Source organism: Pseudorca crassidens, chromosome 11 (genome assembly GCF_039906515.1).
Source record: "Pseudorca crassidens isolate mPseCra1 chromosome 11, mPseCra1.hap1, whole genome shotgun sequence".
In the NCBI taxonomy this organism is placed as follows: domain Eukaryota; kingdom Metazoa; phylum Chordata; class Mammalia; order Artiodactyla; family Delphinidae; genus Pseudorca; species Pseudorca crassidens.
In genome coordinates, this window is record NC_090306.1 from 16,684,422 (window position 1) to 16,709,312 (window position 24,891).

General features: G+C 35.0%; 1 protein-coding gene across 1 annotated transcript in view; it reads left to right on the top strand.

The window, feature by feature from the left end:
* The first annotated feature begins 5,329 nt into the window (after positions 1-5,329).
* LOC137201697 (solute carrier organic anion transporter family member 1B3-like) overlaps positions 5,330-24,891 on the top strand; it is a 59,265-nt gene continuing 39,703 nt past the window's right edge. The window contains exons 1-2 of the mRNA XM_067695856.1: positions 5,330-5,439; positions 9,850-10,001. Coding sequence (XP_067551957.1) covers positions 9,912-10,001 — 90 coding nt within the window. The 5' untranslated portion in view covers positions 5,330-5,439; positions 9,850-9,911. The remainder of the gene's footprint in view (positions 5,440-9,849; positions 10,002-24,891) is intronic.

Consider the following 24,891-nt stretch of genomic DNA (forward strand, 5'->3'; position numbering starts at 1 on the left):
CAACTCAAAATGAAAATTGTATTTAGGGAGATGGACAACAAATAAGCACATGACAAGATGCTCAACATCATTTGTTATTAGGGAAATGCAAATTAAAACCACAATTAGATACCACTACACATCTACTAAAAGGACTAAAATTAAAAAGACTATTTATACCAATTGTTGGTGAGGATGTGGAGGAACTGAAACTCACACACTATTGATGCGAATGTAAAATGATACAACTATGTTAGAAAACAGTTTAGCAATTTCTTAAAAACTTAAACACACACCTCCTGTGTAAGCCAGGCATTCCACTACCAGGTATTTTTTAAGGGAAATGAAAGCATATGTACACAAAAGTACTTATAAACCAATGTTCATAAGACTTTTTTTTTTTTTCCGGTACGCGGGCCTCTCACTGTTGTGGCCTCTCCCGTTGCGGAGCACAGGCTCCGGACGCGCAGGCTCAGCGGCCATGGCTCACGTGCTTAACTGCTCCGCGGCATGTGAGATCTTCCCAGACCGGGGCATGAACCCGTGTCCCCTGCATCATCAGGCGGACTCTCAACCACTGCGCCACAAGGGAAGCCCCATAAGACTTTTATTTGTAGTAGACCAAAACTGAAAGCAACTTAAATTTCTATAAACAGGTAAACAGATTGTGACATATTCATATTTGGAATACTAATCAGCATAGAAAGAAATGAAACTATTGATATACACAACATGATTGAATTTCAAAATAATTATTTTGAATTAAAGAAGTCAGACAAAAAGCGGTATGTACAATTTGATTACATTAGTATAAAATTCTACAAAATGTAAATTAATCCATAGTGCTGGAAACAGATCAATGGCTTGGTCTAGGATGGGGAATAGTAGAGAAGGCAGGAGAAAACTCCTGGGAGTGACTTTTATGTTCATTATTTTGGTCTCATCAGTGAATACATATGTCAAAACATCAAATTATATTTGCATTAAATTGTATTGTAGTAAGTTAAGAGGAAAACCATAAAAGATGGTGTGCTGAGTAGAAAGTAATCAGCTCTGAAAAAATGCTGCTAATAGGTCAAGTCAGCTGAAGACCATTACATGTGGCATTTAGGTAATTTATGACTTAGGCAAGAGTAGTTTGAGTGAGGAGTTGGGGGCAAAACTTGATTGAAGTGTCCGCAAGGGAGAATATGAGAAAAGGTATGGAAAACATTAATTATACATAAGCATTTTGAGAAGATTTTTTTTTAAGTAAAAATAACACAGAAATAATGTTAATACCAGGAAAGGGAATGGGATCAAAAGAGGGATTTTTGAAGATGGGAAAGTGATGGCATGATTATATGCTGAGGGGAACATTTCTCTAGAAAGGAAAAACTGCTATCCTTGGGAATGCCAGAGGAAGTAATCTGGTGCACAAGTGGAGGCTGGCCTTAGCTAGAGCATAGACAGTTCATCAAGGCAGAGTATGTGGTACTGATGCTATAGGTAGACAGATGTGGTGAAAGAAGATTTGGGAAATTTTGATCTTCATTTTTGTTAGTGAAATCATCATCAGCTGAAGGTGGAGATAGGAAAAGATGTGTTAGAGTTTTGAGGAGAGAGATGAAAGCAAAAGATAGTTACTGAGAAAGCAAGACGACATGGATTGGGAAAATGCAACACGATACCTAAGCCCAAGAAAGACCCATTTGAACTTCACGATCCTAAATTTAAAGTCAACACGGCTGAGGGTTTTTCTTCAATCACGTTCAGCAGCATGGATGAATGGACAGAGTAGTCTGAGAGTTGTATTTAATCCAGGTTGTGTTTTGTCAAGCAATTAAAATGATGCCAGGGTCACAAATGACTTGAAGATATATGGAAGAAAGTGATTACCATGACCATTAAATTTAACCCAGATATGGAGGGAAATGACAACGTGAAATAAGGCACAGTGAAACCTCTGGTAAAATCGATCAATGGTCAGATAGATCCTGGTCAGTGGAAGCATCCGGGGTACTACAGTGTGTGAGCTGGCAAGACAGATAGTGGAACTCCAATTCTTGAAACTTGTATTATGGAGAAGTTGCAGTTCTGATGTGACAAAGTCTAGGATATATCCATTGGAGTGAGTAGAAGCAAGGCTATCAAAGAAGAGAAAGTTGAAAAGCTAAGAAGTCAGGGAATTAGAAGTATTCTCTTCATGGTCATTACAGTTACTGATAATTATTACAGCAGGAATATTTTGAAAGATTGGCTTTGAATCAAGAGCTAAAACTCATGGAAGAAGTAGGAGTGACTCAAGGACTGGTAGATGATTCCACCAAGATGAAGTGATAGAGTCTTTAGATATGAGATTCATAACGATGGATTCTGAGAGAAGAGGGTGTGTAAACAGAAAGGAAGTAGCGCAGTAAGGGAAATTGGAGACCAAGGCATCTGGTATGGAGCAAAATGGAGAACAATGTAGCCCCCATTGATCACAGGAGCTTTGAAAGGCAATGTCATCAGGGAAGGGCCAGGTTTACATTAAAGCAAGAAGGTGAAGCAAAATGTGTCAGGGAAGAGGCTAAAGGTAGAGGGAATTCTACTTGTGATTAACCATGAGTTCCAAACATCTCAAGAGAAGTATCTCAGTTCAGGATTGGGAGAGGGATAGGAGATGAGGGCAAATACAGGCGGGTGCAGAGCCATATGGGGATTAGACAGGAGCTGAAGAGAGTGATCAGGGAATCCCTCACTTCTCATGGTGGTGACCAACACAAGAGAAATGATGGCCACAATAAGATCAATCATGATGATGCCAGGGCTCTAGTGGGTAGAAAGATGTGAGGTTCTTTCCAGGAGTCATCCCAGAGCTGCCTCTTTTTTTTTAAAGTTAATTTTATCAGAGTATAGTTGATTTACAATGTGTTATGGGGCTGCCTCTTGACCATTACTAAGAGAAGTATGGCAGGAGACAGCTGCAGGTTGTCCTTGAGCCTAAAGTCTCCCTCTTCAAGAATGCCTGCGGACCCCTCTGAGTACTCTGGAAATAAAAACTGCTGGGTACATGTCATGGAGATTTTATTTTTACTCATTTCATATGAATTAATTGCTTTGAGTATTTATAATACACTAATGTCATACACTGAATCTTATTAGGTATCAAATCTGTAATTTGTCAGGTACTATGCAAAGCACTTTGCACACATTATTTAATCCTTACCCCAAGTATTATCTTCCTACTTTACAGATACGGATATTCATGTTCAGAAAAGTTTAGATAACCTAATTAGGTTCATACTGCTAGCAAGTAGCAGAGACAAATTGGCATCAAAATCTATCAGATTGCAAAGACCATATATCATCAGAACTGGGATGATTATCTCTGAAGTAAATACCAATAAGATTATTTTTAGCAAATTTTGCAAGTCTATTGACTCATGGATGTTAGCATAATATTGATCTTGAAAGAGCTGTTGCAACGTCTTTCCTGACCACCTATATTCTTCCACAAGTCACACAAGAAGAACAGTTCAAGTACTTAAAACAGTCATGTAAGAAAAGGAGCAAATGCTCTTTGATCTCTGGAAACACTCCAGAATTTCAACAGAAAGCTTTAGTTTAGGGATTAAAAAGGGTCTACTAATTTGTACTGTTTTACCTTCATTCTTTCAACACAGCTGTCTCAAAACAAAGTGATGTGACTTGAGTAGAACAGAAATTTAAAGAGAAAATCAATAGCATTGGAACCCCTAGACTATATCCCTACTCTGAATGAAAAGGAAGTTCACAAAATCAACTGAAAATGTTCTCTAGCTCTGCTACAGTGGTTCTCAAAATCTGGCATAACATAAAAGTTCACCGAAGTGCTTATTAAAACATCATAATCTTTGGTCAACTGAATCAGAATCTCCTGAGTGTGGGCCCCAGTCTGCTATAGATGACTGGATCCTAACCTTCCCAGGCCCAGGTCTTCATTCCTCAGTTCCCTTTAATAGAGAAATTTAATATTTCCTAACGTTTCCCCTCCACAGTCTCTGATTCTTCCCATGATTCCAACAGTTCCAAGGATCGAACCAATTTATCAAGTAACTGAGATACAGGACTTAAATAAATATTGTTGCAGCTGTATCAAGGATTGTCCTGCAGGAGTGATAAGGGGTAACTGTGTTTTCACATATGCATCTTCACATTGCTATATATGTATGTACGTATATATATTCATATGTGTATGTGCATATCTATGTACATGTACATACATTCACATTGCTATCTATATATGATAGCCATATGTATACACACACACGTCTCTCTACATACACATATATTATATATACTATATATAACTATAATGAATAAATAACATATATGTATAAAACATATATAATATACATTATTTATTCATGTGAGAGAAGAAGGGTATGAATTTTATTTGCATTAGTACACCTCCAGAACAGAGCCCAATATCTGAGGTAGAGAGATATAGCAGGGATTCAAAAACATCTGAGTTGCTGAATGAACAAATGAGGGCATGAAACTTCAAGAACCCCAAGAAAATGTTCAATTGTGTCAAGGTCTCCCCGTCTCTAAAAACCAAGTGAATAGAAAGAAATAATGTGACCTACTTTCTGTATACCTTGATATAAGACATCTATTATGCAATGTAGTCTTGACTTTCATCATCTTTAAAACTGTTGTCACTTAGAAGACCTGTCTTGCAATGAATTGGCACTTTACTATTCCATATGGGACATCCAGTATCCAGACACATCATATTAGAATTGCACGCAAATATCAAACAAAAGAGTACATTTGATTTTTTGAATGCTAAAGGAACCTGTAGACAGATTTTTATTTTTCAAAATTTTTCCCCATTTTTATTTTATTTATTTTTAAACTTTTTATGTTATATTGGAGTATATCAATTAACAACATTGTAACAGTTTCAGGAGCACAGCAAAGCGACTCAGCCACACATATACATGTATCCATTCTCCCCCAGACTCCCCTCCAAACCAGATTGCCACATAACATTGAGCAGAGTTCCCTGTACTATATAGTACAGTATAGTATAGTAGGTCCTTGTGTAGACAAATTTTTTAAATTGTCTTGTAGTCTTTTCTATGTGGAATTGTTTTATCACTTTGGATAATCTGTTGTATTTGTATTTTTAAAGAAAAATATGCAAACAACTTAATTGAGTAAGCAAATGTAAATTATTCTCAGAAGTAAAGCTTAATTTTTGATCTTTTACATACAAGTAATTTGTAAATTATGAGAAATTATTAACATAATCTTTAAACTACAGGCATGCAGAGGAGATTCTTAGGATAAGTAGTTAATTTTCTTCTATTTGCCTGGGACAATGACCTAAGAAGGTAGTTAATCATCATTGGACTGTAAAAAAAATAACGAGCCAACTATTTAACAAGAGACTATAACAACAGATAAAGGGACGGACCTGTGGCCATTGCTGTAGGATCCTAAGTCCAGGTAAGAACCTTTGAGATTCTCGAATTTCAATGTTTCCTGTATGTGAGAAACTTCCAGAAATTTCAAGGGGAAAAATTGTTTTGATGGACATGATAAATATTACATATTTTATGTTATGTGTCTTCTATACCCTTATGTTCTAAACCTTTAAAACTTATTAACTATCCCTACTAGAGGTAGCTGAGCCTCAGGTTGATGTTTTTAAAAATAAAATACAGAAAATCAGACATTTATAATTTAAAAATAAAGACTGAAATCCCATTCCTATTACTTTCTATTCAAGTGGAACTTCAAGTCTGAAAAAATAATGTGGGTTGGAGAGTTAGTTGGCAAACATCAAGAAATGGGATATGCCTCATAGCCACTTACTCACCTCAACTTTCCTTGTTTCAACTCAAATTTGACCCAAGGGGAGGTCAAAAGAAGAGGTTTTCTAGATGATTTTATCTCTGATTAAATGAGAAAAAACTTCTGCCTCAGCACAGTTCCTGGCACAAACTAAGGACTCAAAAATATTAGTTCGCTTCTCCAACTCAGGAAGGTGGCTACCCTTATAATTATTATTAATATTATTTAATTAAAAAGTATTAAATTATTTACAGACCCATAAAAGGTTTAAGAAGTTAGTAAATGCTGTTCTCCCCTTTTCCCTCCTTAGTACCACATGTATTGTACATGGTAGATCACTTGGATTGCACTGCTTTTCTATGATCACTCAAACAGGAAAAGCTTGCACAGATAAGCAGAGGCTGGTGAGATTCTTCCCTCTGCTCCACCCCAATCAAAAGGGAGCAGAACTGGACTGTACTATTATTCAAGGAAGAGTTGCAATGCTACATCTGAATGCCTGTCTTACAGAACATCATGGTTTATGTTATAAACTTATTGCATCCCCAAAATTCATTTACGTGTTAGCTGTTTAGAACTCTGAGAAAAAAAATATGTCCAGAGAAAAAATTGTTAAATGTCTTCAAGTCAGGCTTAAAATGCCGTGGGGATGTGGAAAATACGGTGTTTAGAGTCAACCCTGAATTGATATTTCAACCTTTTAATTACTAGGTAGTGATTTGTCATAATTTAATCTTTTTCAGAAATAAGGTAAAAGTGCCTACATTTCCAACTTTTTATCTGGATACTTTTCCCCAATATGTAGGAGAGAGGTGTGGACTAGCAATCTGTTTGGGAAAGTAGTAGAAATACAGGGAAAAGGAATGACTACATTACAAGGGATATTGTCCAGTGGAGCAGCAGTGTGGGAAAGGTTATTTCAACTGGGAGTAACAACGGGAAAATATCTAAGAGGGGTGAGTTGGGGCAGAATTACAAACAAGAGATGAAGAAGAACATTACAGGTTAAGAAGAAACATACAGGTGAGCAGAGACCTTTCTTCTGGGGACAGTGGTTCCACAGGGTGGAAAGTGTTTATGGGTGTATTGAGACTAAACACAAAGGCTGGTTTTAGTTCAGGAAGAATATCAAATACTATACGTGAGTTTTATTTTGTGTGGTACAAGAGACCTCTGAAAGATTCTAAGGATGGAAGTGATATGCATAGGAAAGGGAGAAGGCTGGGAGACAGGACAATAATTTAATCAATTGCAATCAACAAGGATAGGAGTGGTGAGATCATAGCATTCGGGAATGTTTGTTGAGTAGCCAAACCAACCAACCAAACAAAAAACTAAAGCTAAAGGGTGACTATCTACCTTTCAAATAATTCAGAGGATTAAGTGGTAAAAATGCTTTCCTAACATTTAAGTCCTGAACAAAGGATACAGAAAGAGGTGTTCATGTAAAAATGACATAAAATTTATCAAAAGGCTGCCTGTGACTTTGGGACCGGACTACTGATTCCCTCCTCACTCCACTTCACTCAGTAACTGAACAGGCCCAGGTATATATGGACCACATGCCAGAAATATAGAATAACTAGGATTCACTTAGATGTACATGGGTGTGGGTTTCTGCATTCATGTGTATGTTTATATACATTCATATACACACAAGTGATAATATCTTCAGATATTTATCATTTCTGTATTTGTACATTAGCCATTTAATATGCATTCTGTATATTGACGGACTTTATATATATATAAATTCTTATTGCATGAATTAATGAATAGAATATACAGTTGATCCTCATCATTTGTGGATTCTGTATTTGTGAATTTTCCTACTCACTAAAATGGATTTGTAACCCTCAAATCAATACTGCTGCTCTTTCATGGTCATTCACATACCTGCAGAGAGTGGCAAAAAATTTGAGTTCTCCCACATGAACGTTCTCAGCTGAGGTTGGACAAGATATAAGATATGGCTCTGCTTTCTTGTTTTTGCTCTCGTAATAGAAACAAGTGACCTTTTCACAGTCTACTTAGAGCCATTTTTTTTCATTTGTGTGCTTTCTGTAGGTGATTTTGCTATTAAAATGGCTCTCAAGCATAATGCTGAAGTGCTGTCTAGCGTTCCTAAGTTCAAGAGAGCTGTGATGTGCCTGACGGAAAAGGTACATGAATTACATAAGCTTCCTTCAGGCTTGAGCTGCAAAGTGCTATTGTCCACAGATTCAATGTTAGTGATCAATAATACGAATTAAATAAGGTGTCTAACAGGAAGGAAACATAAAACAAGGTTATGTATTCATTGGTTGACAAAAATATTGTGACCACAGATAAACAGGAACCAAACCCTGTATTTCCCCTAGGAGCAATGTTTAGTAATTGCTAATTCAGCATTTGCAAGAACTTTATAGAACACAACTACTGCAAATAATGAGAATCAACTGTATATAGAACATGTATTAAATATACTGTATAATTAGTGCCCTATTAAATCATATGTCTATGTTTATGCTTGTTTCTATACATAAATAGGTATTTTTGCTACATAAATATGTATTATGCACATATGAATAAATAAGAATACATTTTCTAAACCTCAGTGAATAACACACTATTCTACAAAAAAGAGCAAATCTAAGAAATAAGTTGATTCATTTTACTAGTCTTTAAGATAGGGGCTTAATAACTCTCAAAATTTTAATCCCTCTTACATTTGACCTCAAAACTCCACTTGTAGGAATTTTATCCTACAGAAATGATCACACATAAATCAAAAGACATATTAAGAAATTTTTCTAATATGAAATAATTCGATGCAACCTAATCTAAATTAGATGCTCCCTAGACATAAAACTAGGTAGATAAACTACAGACAATGGAATACCCTAGAACCATAAGAAAACTGAGTAAGCCATATTAGTATAAAGTTAAGTATATAAAGCAGAGCAAAAAGGCAGATAACTGTAGTAACGGTATGCCGCCATCTGTGTTAAAAAAGGAACATGTTGTGTATTTAATTAAAAATGCATATCGGGGCTTCCCTGGTGGCGCAGTGGTTGAGAGTCCGCCTGCCAATGCAGGGGACACGGGTTCGTGCCCCGGTCTGGGAAGATCCCACATGCCACGGAGCAGCTGGGCCCGTGAGCCATGGCCGCTGAGCCTGCGCGTCCGGAGCCTGTGCTCCACGATGGGAGAGGCCACAACAGTGAGCGGCCCGCGTACCGCAAAGAAAAAAAACCCCCCAAAAAAAAAAATGCATATCGTATTTCTGGACAAGATTCATTGAAAGCTAATAATACTCTTCCTCAGAAAGAGAAACTGGATGAGGGTTAGAGGAAGAATTTTTCCTATATGTCATTTTTGATGTTTTGTGCTTTCAACTTCAAATATACTCTCTCTTCAAAAATAAACAAAATTAAAATAAAGTGGAATCATGGTGATGGTAAGTTCAAGCACGGCCATAGTCCCTTTGCCAGGTACTTAGAGTACACTAAGCTCTTTTTAACAAATCCAAACTTTCTCTGGTTTTTGAGCCTGGTTCCAGAGGTATTAATATTTTCTCTCTGAAACCTTTTTAGGCCACTCTAATTATAATTAATTACATTATTTTTCTATTCATTTTGACTATCTACTATATGCAAGGTACTGTTTGGCATTTTGTAAAACCAGAAAGATGAATTAAACACTTATTTGCCTTCCTAAACCTTATAATGTAGATATACAGAAAATATAACAAAATTTTATTTCCAATAGGTAATTGCTGATAATTTATTTAATCCCATCTAGTGTGTGATTCTATATTACTTTATTTGTTGTGTCAAGTTCCCCTCCATACATTTATCCTCCTAAATTACAATCTCGCTAAAGCTAGAAATTTGTATACGTGTGAGTGTGTGTGTGTGAGTGTGTGTGTGTGTGTGTTTCCTTTTGTGTCCCGGTGCTCAGGACATGGTAGGTCCTGAATGAATATTAGTGGAATTATTGATTGATTGATGTTGACCTTGAGGCTTTTCTCATTTCTGAATTGTTAAAGTGAAATAAATTATAACTTTCCTCTCCAAAAAGGTGATCATTTTGAACGAAACATCGACAAAAATTGAAAACATTCACATGATATCTGCATTTCAATGATGGACCAGAATCAACATTTGAGTAAGACAGCAGAGGCACAACATTCTGAGAAAAGGAAAACTAGAAACTACTGCAATGGATTCAAGGTGGAATGCGTTTCATGTTTTCAAACTAAAATAAGTAAAGGGAGAATTTTGATTTAAAGAAAAGGCAGCCAGTTTTTTAAAAGAATATTATATTTCAAATTAGAGTTTTCAACTGAAGCATACATTAAAATATTAACACAATGATATACATCTTGATATAAATCAATCTTTAAATCTGAATAAAAGGTCTTTGGTGACATTTCTAGTTAAGAATTTATTAATGTTGAAAATTTAGAAAGATTTTGATATCTTCTCTTTGATTCTTGATGGACAAAAAGATACTTATAAATGTGATTAAAATAAAGCAGTCTCTGTGTAATGGATAGTATGTAAAAAAAAATTCTTACATTTGACCTATAACAGAGAAGATTTATCAGTCTTGTGAATCACTTTGTGGTCTTGACCTATTTAATTTTTTTTTTTTTAAAGAACAGCATTTGTTATTCTATTAACTTAAATGATATAGTCTGAAGGGAACTAAAAGACCTGGCCCAAAGACCTAGTTGATGACTTAGGAAAGTCATTTAATTTTTCCATATGCAAGTGGGTAAAAGTGATAATCCTGTCTCTCGCTTTTGTCACAAAACGGTGAGACAGTGAATGATATAGACTGTATTGCGATTTTCACAGACAGGAAAAAGCAATCCTTGAGCACAGAGTCAAGGAAACCAAGACTCAAGGAAGTTGAGAAGTTTGTGTGAAGTCATCTAGGTTGTAAATGGAAAACTCTTAAAACTAAATCAAAGCCTTTAAACCCCGATAGAGAAGACTAGAGGAAATCAAGAAACCAATCAGGGCTGACTTTGATCAATATTTAAAATGTTTTCCTCAAAGTTATAGTCTTATCTAGCTGAATAAAGACCAGAGATCAGATTCAATTGCAATCATGTTATATAAAGTCTGTTTTAACTTTGTCCAGGGAACATGAGGTCTGTTTGTTTTTCAGAGATTATTGGTAAAATCAGTTCTGATGAAATATTTAAGTAATATTTAAACAGAAAAGCAGTCACCAGGAGAAAGTACTGGCTAATGCAACTGGACCACATTCTATTGCCTAGGGGTAGTAGGTTGTGCTGGCTTATTTCGCTTTTAAATATGGAGGGTTACAGTGATTCATTTGCACATGCATTCAAGGTGACAACAAACTAGCTGAAGCAAATAAAATTGCCTGGGTAGTCTCTTGCAGCATATTTGGAGAAAAGCTTCGAGTTAGCAAGTTGTCAGTGTGTATAAAGTATGTGAATTGCAGCCCAATAATAAAGAACAGAGAAGCAATAACAGTAATAGTATATCGAGCACTTACTAAATGCAAGACACTGCTCTAGTAGTTTAGTTCTACTAATGGATTTATTCCTTACCACAATTCAGTCAGCCATATGCTATTATCTCCCTTTTACACATGAAAAAAAACTTAGAGGGTGAATGACTTTCTCTAGGTTCCTAGGCTGGAAAGTGGTAGAGCCAAGGTCTGAAATTAGGCGGTCTGATTGCAAGTCCCGTGAGCTCAATTGTACTCCATGTTGCTAAAGTACCTGTGGGTTTCCATAATATTAGTACCCTCAAGATATTCTGGTAAGCACAGATTTGTAAGTGGGCTACTTAATAATCTTCCTCATTCTGTACTTCTAAAAATTCCCCTTTATACCGAATAATTGAGTTTCAAGCAAGCATATTTGCCTGCACACACACAAATACACGTTGTTACTGATGTGGGTATACAGACTCAGCAGGGAAAAATGTGTAAAAGTGCAAATAGATAATAATTTAGAATAACAACAGCATAGTTTGATTCTTTCTTACCCCTTTCCCTCAATTTTTGAACTGAACCAAGTAGGTTATATAAACCCTGCAAGTACATTGTTCATCTTTACACTTGTCATTTCTGTGCTTCAGATTTCTTGTACCACTGCGTTGTAATGAAAATTCTTTAAAAACACAAAAGCAGTGCATCATCATCAAAAAACATAAATAATAGGGAAAAAGTAAAAGGTCTCCCATTCTACCTTCATTCCCACTCCCCTTCCGGAAATCATTAGGATAACCATCCCATTTGTAACCACCAACAGTATCCCTACCCCACAGTTTTCCTCTGGCTAACCTTCTTCTGGCTTATTAGACTTTTTGCTATTTCTCAAGATGTGACGTGCACTTCTGACTTGGAGAAGCTTGCACTTGCTCTTTCCTCATCTGAAATGTCTGACTCCCAGATATCTTGCTCTTTCATCTCATTCAAATCTCTATTTAAACATTACCTCAGCCCTGACCACCTCATATAAAATAGCATTTCCTATCCATAACCCTTGAACCAAATTTGATTTTTCTTCATAGTATTTATCACCTCCTGACACTGAAATACAAATGCACACATATGTATAGGTGTGTATGTATATGTATGTCTTTAATATAACAAAACAAATTTATCACAGTTCTGTAATAATCATACAATTCTGAAGTTGAGAAGTCTGAAATAGGTCTCACTGAGCTAAAATCAAGACGTTGGCAGAGCGGTATCCTTTCTGGAGACTCTAAAAGACAATTCACTTCCTTGCCTTTTCCAACTTCTGGAAATTGCCCAAAGTTCTTGACTAATAGCTCTCTTCCATATTCAAAGCTAGTGATGGTCAGTCAAGTATTTTTCACATTGACATTGACTTTTCTGCTCCCTTTTCCACATTTAAAGGACCCTTAGGATTACATTGAGTTAACCAGGATAATATAGGATAACCTCTTCAAGGTCATCTGATTAGCAGCCTTAACTCCACTTGCAACCTTAAGACCCCCTTGCCGGGCTACCTAATATATTCATGGGTAGGCAGAGTAATGGCATGCAAAGATGTCCAGGTCCTAATCTCCAAAACCTGTAAATATATATATTTTTCCTAGAGGAAGTCATTTGCCCTCTTCGCATCTAAGTTTTTTCACCTGTGAAAGGGAAATAATAGCATCTGGCTGACAGACTTATGGTAAGGAATAAATCCACTAACAGAAGTAAAACACTAGAACAATGTATGGTATATAGTAAGTGCTCAATAAATGCTAGCTACTACTATTTTTATTGCTTCTTACTTGCTTTAGCCAGATTGTTGTCATCTTGCTGTACATGTGAGAATGAAATCAATGTCCAGCACATTGAGATATAAAGTTGGGTGGCTGATTTGAGATCATTCTTTTTTTATGTAGCTGTTTTTCACTATGAAATTCCTTCCTAAAACTGTATTTGTACATACCATATGTTTTGGTATTTTGTGATTTCATTTTTGTTTGTCTTGAGATATTTTCTAAATTCCTTTTTGAGTTCTTGGACCTATTGTTGTTCAAGAGGGTGTTGCCTAATTTTTACATATTTGTGAATTCTCCAGTTTTTCTCCTGCTATTGATTTCTAGTTTCATTCCATTGTGGGTAGAAAAGATACTTGCGATGATATCAATCTTCTTAGATTTGTTAAAACTTATTTTGTGGCCTAACACGTGATATATCTTGGAGAAAGATATGAGTACATTTAAAAGGAATGTGTATTTCACTGTCACTGGGTGGAACGTTTTTTGTATGTCTTTTAGGTCAATTTGGTCTATAGTGGTGTTTGAATTATCCATTTCCTTATTATTTCTATCCACTATTTAAAATAAGGTATTAAAATCTTCCACTATTATGATATTGCTCTCTTTTTCTCCCTTCTGTTGTGTAAATGTTTGCTTTATATATTTAGGTACTCTAATGTTGGGGATAGAAAGAGAGGTAGATAGATAGATAGACAGATAGGGATAGAGATACTTATTAAATCTTCCTGGTCAATGGACCCTTTTATCATTATGTAATGTCCTTTTTGTCTCTTGTGACATTTTTTACTTAAAGTCTATTTTGTTTGATATAAATACAACCACCTCTGCTCTCTTTTGGTTACCAATTGTGTGGAATATCTTTTCCCATCACTTCACTTTCAGTCTTTGCGTGTCTTTAGATCTAAAGTGAGTTTCTTATACATAAGTCATAGTTGAGTCTTGTTTCTTTTTAATTTTTATTTTTTTAATTGAAGTATAGTTGACTTACAATACTACATCAGTGTTAGGTGTATAGTCTCTATATACCTGAGATTCAGTATTTTTACAGATTATACTACACTAGAACTTATTACAAGATAATGGCTATAATTCTCTGTGCTATACCTTATATCTTTGGTGCTTATCTATTTTATACATAGCAGTTTGTATATCTTAATCCCATATCCCTAATGTGCCTCTCCTGCTTTCCCCATCCCTACTGGTAACCACCAGTTTTTTTTCTATATCTGTGAATCTGTTTCTGTTTTGCTATATACATTTGTTTGTATTATTTTTTAGATTCCACATATAAGTGATATCATATGGTATTTGTCTTTCTCTGTCTGACTTATTTCACTAAGTGTATTTTCTAGGTCCATACACATTACTCTAAATGGCAGATTTTCACTCTGTTTTATGGCTGAGTAATATTCGTATGTGTATGTGTGTGTGTGTGTGTGTGTGTGTGTGTATACCCACTACATCTTCTTTATCTGTTCATCTGTTGATGGACTCTTGGGTTGCTTCAATATCTTGGCTATTGTAAATAGCACTACTATGAACATTGGGTGTATATATCTTTTTGAATTAGTGTTTTTGAGGTTTCCAGATATGTACTCAGGAGTGGAATTGCTGGATCATATGTTAATTCTATTTTTAGTTTTTTGAGGAATCTCCATACTGTTTAGTTTTTGAGGAACCTCCATACTGCAAGTGGCAGCACCAATTTACATTCCCACTGACAGTGTACAGTGTTCCCTTTTCTCCACATCCTCACTGACATTTATTACTTGTAGACCTTTTGATGATGGCCGTTCTGATAGGTGTGAGGTGATATCTCATGGTTGTTTGGATTTGCATTTATCTAATAGTTAGTGATGTTAAGTATCTTTTCATGTGTCTGTTGGCCATCTGTATGTCTGCTTTAGAAAAATGTCTACTCAGGTCTTCTGCCAATTATTTACTTATTTTTTATATTGAGTTGCATGGGCTGTTTATATATTTTGGATATTAACCCCTTGCCAGTCATATTATTTGCAAATATTAACTCCAATTACAAAGGTTGTCTTTTTCTTTTAATCCATGGTTTCCTTTATGTACAGAAGCATTTAAGTTTAATCAGGGCTCATTTGTTTATTTTTGCTTTAATTTTTTTGCCTTAGGAGACAGAACCAAAAAAAGAAAAATGTTGCTACAATTTATAATATGTCAAACAGTGTTCTGCCTATGTTCTCTTCTGGGTGTTTTATGGTTTCAGGTCTTACACTTAGCTCTTTAATCCATTTTAATTTTTTTTGTGTATGGTGTGAGGAAGTGCTCTCATCTCATTGTTTTGCATGTAACTGTACATTTTCCCCAGCACCACTTGTTAAAGACACTGTCTTTCCTCTATCGTGTATTCTTACCTCTTTTGTTGAAGATTAATTGACCATAGATGTGTGGGTTTATTTCTGGACTCTCTATTCTGTTTCATTGATGTATGTGTCTGTTTTTGTGCCAGTACCAGGTTGTTTTGGTTACTGTAGCTTTATAGTATTGTCTAAAATCTGGGAGAGTGAAACCTTCAGCTTTGCTCTTTTTTCTCTAGATTGCTTTGGCAAATCAGGGTGTTTTGTGGTTCCATATGAAATTTAGGATTACCTGTTCTAGTTTTATAAAAGGGTCATGGGTATTTTGATAAAGATTACATTAAATCTACAGATTCTTTGGGTAGTATGGAAATTTTAAGAATATCAATTCTTCTAATCCAAGAGCACAAGACATCTTTTCATTTCTTTGTATCATCTTCAATTTTATCAGTGTTTTAAAGTGTTCAAAGTATAGTTGTTTCACCTCCTTGGTTAAATTTATTCTTGGGTATTTTATTCTTTTTGATGGAATTTTTTAAACTTTCTCTTTCTGATAGTTCATTATTAGATATAGAAAAACAACAGATTTCTGTATGTTAATCTTGTATCCTGACACTTCGCTGAATTCATTTATTAGTTCTAACAGTTTTGGGGTGAAGGCTTTAGGGTTTTCTATATAAAGTATCATGCAAATAGTGACAGTTTTAATTTTCCCTTCCAATTTGTATGGCTTTGGTTTCTTTTTCTTGTCTGATTGCTGTGGCTAGGACTTCCAATACTATGTTAAACAGAAGTGGCAAGAGTAGGCATCCTTGTCTTGCTCCTGAATTTAGAGGAAAAGCTTTCACCTTTTCACCATTAAGTATGATGTTAACTGGGGGTTTGTCATAGATGGACTTTATTATGTTGAGATATGATCCCTTTATATACATTTTAATGAGAGTTTTTATCATGAATAGATTTCAAATTAAACTGTAAGGGAAGAAATAAAAAGAAGAAAAAATGTACAGAGAACTACAAAAACAACTGGAAAACAAGTAATAAAATGGCAATAAGTACATACCTATCAATAATTACTTTAAATATTCATGGACTAAATGTTCCAATCAAGAGACATAGGGTGGCTTACTGGATTAAAAAAAAAGACCCTTCTATATGCTTCTTACAAGCAACTCACTTCAAAGCTAAAGACACACACAGACTGAAAAGTGAGGGGTAGGAAAAAGATATTTCATGCAAACAAAAACAACAAGAAAGCAGGGGTAGCAATACAAAATAGACTTTAAAAGAAAGACTATATCAAAGGCAAGCAAGGGCATTATGTAATGATAAAGGGATCAATACAAGAAGAGGATTCATACTCATTAACATATATGCACTCAATTCAGGAGCATCTAAATATATAAAGCAAATATTAACAGACATAAAGGGAGAAATTGGCAATAATACAATAGTAGTAGGGGATTTTAACACCCTACTTACATCAATGAACAGATCATTCAGACATAAAATCAATACGGCACAGTGGTCTTAAATGACACTATAGACCAGTTAGACTTAATAGATATTTATAGGACATTACATCCCAAAACAACAGGATTCACATTCTTTTCAAGTACACGTAGAATGTTCTCCAGGATAGATCACATGCTAGGACACAAAATAATTCTGAACAAATTTAAGAGGATAGAAATTATATCAAGCCTTTTTTTCTGACCACAATGGTATGAAACTAGAAATCAATTACAGAAAGAAAAATGGGAAAAGAACAAACATGTGAAAACTAAAAAACATGCTACTATAAAACCAATGGATCAATGAAGAAATCAAAGAGGAAATCAGAAAATACCTCAAGACAAATGAAAATGGAAACACAACACTCCCAAATCTATGGAATGTATTGATAGCAAAAGCAGTTCCAAGAGGGAAGTTCACAGCAATACAGGCTTTCCTCAAGAAACAAGGAAGATCTCATATAAACAACCTAACCTATCATCTAAAAAAATGAGAAAAAGAAAATCAAACAAATCCCAAAGTCAGCAGAAGGAAGGAAATAATAAAGATCAAGGAGGAAAAATGGGGATCAAAAAACAATAGAAAAGATCAATGAAACCAAGAGCTGTTTTTGTAGAAAAGATAAAATTGATAAACCTTTAGCCAGTATCATCAAGAAGAAGAGAGGGAGTACCCAAATAAACAAAACAATAAATAAAAGAGGAGAAATAATAATCAATACAAGAAAGATACAAGAAATCATAAGAGAATACTATGAATAGCTACATGCCAATGAATTGGGTAACTTAGAAAAAATGGACAAATTTCTAGAAACATACAACCTGCCAAGACTGAATCAAGAAGAAATAGACAATTTGAACAGACCAATCAGTAGTAGTGAAATTGTTTGTAAAAATAATAATAATAATAAACTCCCAGCAAACAAAAGTCCAGAACCGAATGGCTTCATCAGAGAATTTTACCAAACATACAAACAAGAATTAGTAACTATCCTTCTCAAACTATTCCAAAAAACTGAAGGGATGGAACACTCTCAAATTCATTTTATGAGGCCCTTGTTACTCTGATACCAAAACCAAAGACACTACAAAAAAAGAAAATTACTGGTCAATATCTTTGATGATTATAGGTGCAAAAATCCTAAACAAAATATTAGCAAACTGAATCCAACGGTATATAAAAAGGGTCATAACACCATGATCCAGTTGTATTTATTCCAGGGATGCAAGAATGGTTCAATATTTGCAAATCAATCAATGTGATACACCACATTGACAAAGGAAGAATAAAAATCACATGTTCATCTCAATAAACACAGAAAAAAATATTTTTTTAAAAAAAACATACATTCAGCCCCTTTACAGTTTTTTTTTTTTTTTTTTTTTTCCTGTATGCGGGCCTCTCACTGATGTGGCCTCTCCCGTTGTGGAGCACAGGCTCCGGATGCACAAGCCTAGCAGCCATGGCTCACGGGCCTATCCGCTCCGCGGCATATGGGATCTTCCCGGACCGGGGCACGAACCCGTGTCCCCTGCATCGGCAGGCGGACTCTTAACCACTGCGCCACCAGGGAAGCCCAATACATGTACTATTTGAATTGGATAAACGTATATTCTTTATCTGAATAAAAAGTAACTGAATATACCTATAATTTTCCAGTGACAAAAACTGGCAAATGTTAAAGAAAACATAAATTTTTCTTATATAAATATTTTTCAAGAAAGATACTCTAAAGAGAGGCAAAAATGATAGTAACTGTGATATTTAGAATAAAAAATGTACACAGGTAAATATTTTTAAAAAGGAATTGAGAATATTTCCAGTTAGCACAATTTGCTGTGGGCTCATTAAGAGAATATTTTCTTCATTAAAAATATTATGAGCTACAGAGAAGAGTCAATTGAAATATTGACAATTTCAAATTCAGTAATCATAAAATGCAATTATTTTTTCAGTAATCATAAAATGCAATTTTGATGAAGATTTCAGATAATTTTTTAAATAAACTAAAATGTCTAAGAATAATTTGAAAATTATCCTTCAGAAAAATAATAGTGACATAGTAATGGAGATACTCATAAGAAACTGAACAAAATACATGGATATACATGTATACATATTGGTATACATAAAAATATACTAATATATCCACCAAGAATAATTATACTGTGTATTATTTTTAAATATTAAAGTAAGCAATGAAAAGAAAAAAATTTAATGTTTCCTTCAATTTACTTGGATATGTGTTTTTTATTTGAAAAAATTAGAACAATAGTAACAAGCAATTTATTCATCAATAAAATTTCAAAAACTGTTCTAAGCTTAATTATTTTTATCACTCATTTTGCTCTTAAAATTATTCCAGTTTATATGATAAATTATATATTTACACTAGATATAAGAGAGATACAAACCAAATTCCTATTAGGCAATATACAGCTTCACTAAAGAGGTGTCACTGAGGTGGGTATTAAAAAGTTGAATTCATGGAAACAGCATGGAATGGTGGTTGCTAGAACCAGAGGGTGTGGGAAATTGAGTGATGTTGGTCAAAGGGTATAAACTTTCTGTTATAAGATACATAAGTTCTGGGGATCTAGTGTACAGCATGATGACTCTAGTTAACAATATTGTATTATATACTTGAAATTTCCTAAGAGAGTATATCTAAATGTTCTCACTCCAAAAATAAAACATAGGTAACTATATGAGGTGATGAACGTGTTAACTAATTTTATTGTTCTAATCGTTTCACAATTTATGCATATGTCAATTGCAATGTTATACACATTAAATTTATACAATTTTATTTGTCAATCATACTTCAATAAAGTTGGAAAAATAAAATTGCATGCAGTATTCCCATTGCTGCAAATGGAGGAAAGCAGGCAGACTACTACAAATAAACCAAGTGAGATGCAACAAGGATCTGACTTAGGAAAATAAAGAGATGAAGGAAAAGTGGGTTAGTATATTAGATCCAAGAACTGTTTCGCTTTTCATATGTGAAATACTTGTGTTCAAATTACAGTTCTGCAACAGTTTTAGCCTTATTCCCTTAGTTAAATAACTTTGCATCTCTAAACTTTATTATTCTTACTTGTAAAATGAAGAGAGTAATGCATACCATGCAAGGATTTTGTGAGCATTAGAAATAATACTTCTAGAACACCTGGAACAACCCTAGCAAATATTAGCTCCACATAACATAATTCACATTCATATCCTTCCTGTATTAATTGGAAAGAGAAATATCCAGTGGATGGGGAGATATTAAGTTTTCTGTAGGATGTCTGATGCAAACCTTCATCTTTATCTCTGCTATCAAATATTTTTGAAAGCTATATTGACTATTGATAGTTTCTGTTTAGGAAAGTTTGGAGACTTAACTAAGATTTATGTCATAGGAAAGCATAGGTTACAAAGAGAGAACACACACACCACCTATCCAGAAGATGTGGCATAAATTAACATCTTGATTATGCATATTATTTCAGATACTGTATCTTTTCTCATTCTTATAGATTCTTTTTACAGTTTTTTTGTGTGTGAAATTTTCTATTTTCATTCATTGTGAGATAACTTTCCTTTACTTCAAAGAGCTCAGTTAGATTAGTTGCTTTAAAATTCTTGTTCAGGGCTTCCCTGGTGGCGCAGTGGTTGAGAATCTGCCTGCTAATGCAGGGGACACAGATTCGAGCCCTGGTCTGGGAGGATTCCACATGCCACGGAGCAACTAGGCCCGTGAGCCACAACTACTGGAGCCTGTGCTCCGCAACAAGAGAGGCCGTGATAGTGAGAGAGGCCCGCACACCGCGATGAAGAGTGGACCCTGCTTGCCACAACTAGAGAAAGCCCTCACACAGAAACAAAGACCCAACACAGCAAAAATAAATAAATTAATTAATAAACTCCTACCCCCAACATCTTCTAAGAAAAAAAAAAATTCTTGTCCAGTAATACTAACATATGTGTAATCTCAGGGTTAGTCTTGGTTGACCGTTATCTTTCTTGAGAAATGGTTACATTTTCTTGGCTCTTCATATGTTGGTAATTTTGAACATTGTTACATTCTTCCAAAGGGTGTTGATATATTTTTTTTGTTTTACAAGGCAATTAAATTTGTTGACCTGAAACTGCAAACTCTATCTCTTAGGAAATAGTTCAAATCTCAATTAACTTACTTTATCCATAGGGCTAACTTGAGTTGCCCTGTTCATGAATAGTTCAGAGGTCAAAAATTTGGACAGGGCTTCCCTGGTGGCGCAGTTGTTGACAGTCCGCCTGCAGATGCAGGGGACATGGGTTTGTGCCCCGGTCCGGGAGGATCCCACGTGCCGCGGAGCAGCTGGACCCGTGAGCCATGGCCGCTGAGCCTGCGCGTCCGGAGCCTGTGCTCCGCAATGGGAGAGGCCACAACAGTGAGAGGCCCGCGTACCGCAAAAAAAAAAAAAAAGAAAAAAAAATGTGCACAGTTTATATGCAGAATTTGGGGCTCCCCATTCTCTGGATCTCTCCTTCATGAGATTCTCCCCTAAATTTTAACCTAAACTCTTCTTTCTCATTCTTCAGGCCACAAGGACTGTGATTTCTCTAAAAGAATTTTAGCTTTTGTGAATAAGGCTAACTGTGACCTTACCTTAAAGCCATAAGAATGAGAAATTAACCTTAGGCATTTCCTTCTTTTAAGGGTCAAGCCCTGTCCAGAATCTGACTGCTTTTGTTTGCTCTCCCATGCTTTTGGGTGTTTTTTGTTTTCCCCTCAGACTTTACAATGGTTGTTTGCTGCAGGATCAGTCCAGTGGGAACTTATTCAGCTATACTGGAAGTGGAAATAGTTATAAGTATTTAAAAATCACCCTGGGTGTGGTGTGAAAAAGAGTTGACAGTGAGGAAAGAGACACCAGTTAGAAATAGTATTCTGGGTGTAAGATGATGGTTATTTGAGGTAGGAATATAAAGTGAAGCATATTAAAAAGAGAGATGTTTATAAGATTAAATATTTAGCTTTGGGGGACTGATTGGATGTGATATATAAGAGAGTAGATTCTAAGTGGTGACACAGGAAAGGAGGTGAAAGGGGAGGAAGAAAAGGATGCAATCTGGACATTGAAACCAAAATGGAGCTCTAATGCGGGCACTTTGGAACAGCAGCCTAAACCTCAGCAAAAGCAAGCTTGGCTTAAAATATAGATTCGGCAATCATCAGCATTTAGGTGGCAATAAAAACAATGACAATTTATGAGTTTTTTCCAGAAAGAGTATGTAGAATAAAAAGAGAAGAGAGTTTGAAACAAAACCCTGAAATAAAGTTTGGAATAGCTAAAGTATCCTAGGCCTGCTGAGGATAGTTTGAAAAATGATGCAAAAAATAAGATCTGATTCATTCAAACGTAAACAACTCTCAGATTTGACTGGAAAAAATGAGAGGGAGTTATGGAAAAGTGAGGACGCAGCGGGGCAGGAGGAAGTTTTTTAATGGAATAAGCCTGAATATGGATTAATTGTACAGTTATCCCCTGGTAAATCTCAAAACTACTTCCAGACAAAACTCTCTCTTGAGCACAAACCCTGCCTTAGTTGTGTCTATTTGGTAGATGTTTATTTTTAGACATCTCAAATTTGAGTTTTGAAAAGATGATTTCATTGTCTTTAACCCTAAGACTTCTCTTTTTCTCATCCCCAATAATAGTATTACTACATACAATTATACAAACTATAAAACAAAATCAGAATACTTATTTTCCATTATTCCCACATCTTATTGGTTCTCCTCTTAAACTTTTTCCGAGTGTGTCTGTAACCTTTTAGTCCTCTCTTCCCATCTCTGCTCATCTTTTTTTCTGAAATCAGCTTTCTAATTAATTTATTTGCCATAAATTCATTTTCCTCATGGCTACCAGAATTAGCCCTCTAAAATTTAATCTCCTTACATCACATTTAAAAATACAGATTGATCTCCCAATGGTTGGCATACTTCTATCCTTATATTCCACCCACAGATACTCTTTTTGTTTTTCAAATGATCTGTGTTCTTCCACTACTCTGGGGCTTTTCATGTGTTTCCTATTTTGTTTTAAGTGTTTATTTCTTCTTCGGTTTCTAAGCTTCTATTAACCCCTAAAGACTTAGTTTAAATGTTAGCACATCTATAGAAACTTTGACCTGTGTAGAAAGAATTAATCACTTTTTTCTGTGTACTCATAAATTTAAAACTGTATAGCAATTACAGTACTCATTACATTATTATACTGGCATTAATTGTTTATTGGCCCAGGGAAACATTAGTTCTTTGGGGGCATTTATTACGTCTTAATTGCTTTTATTTCCTTTCTTACTCTGTGCCTGTCTCAACTCCAAGGTTTAGTGGAGGAACTGCCATATTGTAGCTGCTCGATAAATGTTTGCTGAGTAAATTTGTTTGAGGTTCCTATGAGTTAACTGAGTTAATCATGGCTGTACATATGGCAATGTAGAAACTTGGAACTGTTTTCTGACCTTAATCCTAAGACTCTTGCCATCATAAACAAAGGACTGACCTGCCACGACTGCAGGTAAATATAGACTTTACCTCTTATCTCAATGCTAGCTGTGTCTTTCTGCCTGTGATATTTTAAAATCTATTTGATGATTGTGAACATTCGTATCTCTGTTTTGAAATCTCTCAATCTTAAATTCTCTATCCTTATGCTTTTGTCTTTTAATATTTTTCATTGGAGATTTCAGTTTTATTATTATTTAATTTTTTATGTTCTGAGAAAATCATCATATCATTCTTTCTCTGAAATTCAGCCTTACATTAGGAACATGGTTAAAAATGCCCATCTCTCAGGGTTATAGAGTAAAAGAAAGCACATTTATAAATCTGTCTATATTAACTCATTTCATATCCTTCTAAAATCCTAGCTTATTGGAGGAATCCTGCTGTAGCCATTGTGTTTGCATCTGTTACCCTTTTCTTCTTTGTAAAACCAATTTAGGATTATACTGTACGAATTTTGACTTTATTGAGTCTCTCTTTTGTCTTGAGCTAATCTTCCTTTTAAGATTGAAGACATGGACATTACAAAATCTTTCTCTGAACTTTTAGAAAGCTGCTCTTATATAGGACAGGTTTTACATCTGGTTATGCTTGTATCTGCTTACTGAGATGTCCTGTTACTTTATGAAACTCCCTCCTCTTTGATTTTACCAATTAGTGTTTTGATGATAAGGATTTAGGTAAAAGTTTGCCTCAGTATTTCTTTAATAATCAATAAATCATTTTGCCAGTATGCTCATTACTGATTCTGCAGCACCTGAAATAGTGCCTGACAAAAAATGTGTTTGGCTAAATAATCAGAGTCCTATTTTTATTTGACCAAACTTACAGCCAAAAACTGAATGATGATAGCTCAAAGTGATAATAAAAACAGACATTTCTCAATACTATGTGCCCAAAATTTTATGTATATTATTTTAATTAATCTTCACAACAATTTTACTGTAATTATCTCCATCTAAAAGCTGAGGAAACTAGGAAATGAGAGGTTTCACTACATGTAAGCTCTGTACCAGATTTATAACCTAAATTTGGGGAATAACAATTTATTCAACAACCAAAAAACATTTATTGAATACGTACTCATTATGTGTCAGGCATCTGAGTTTGATAGGAGCCTGATAACATTTTTTTTCTATTTATTAGAGAAGGAAAGGCAGAACTTGACTTCTAGCTCAATAAGGCAGACAGAATAATAAGGTTGAAGCCTTCTCCTCCCCCCTCCAATTTTAATAAATAATGTAAAATGTATTAAAGGCAACTTGTAGATGTGCTAGAAAACAAGAAGAGATACATTCTGTAAATCAGAAAGTATGAGAGTTTTCTAAAAAGTAAGAAGTAGAAAGAATTAGGCTAAAGAAAGAAATCACAGCCCAAGACAAGTGCAGGAAAAGAAACCTGAAAAAAAATGGACATGGCTTCCAAGCATGTTTCAAAGGCAAAAGCC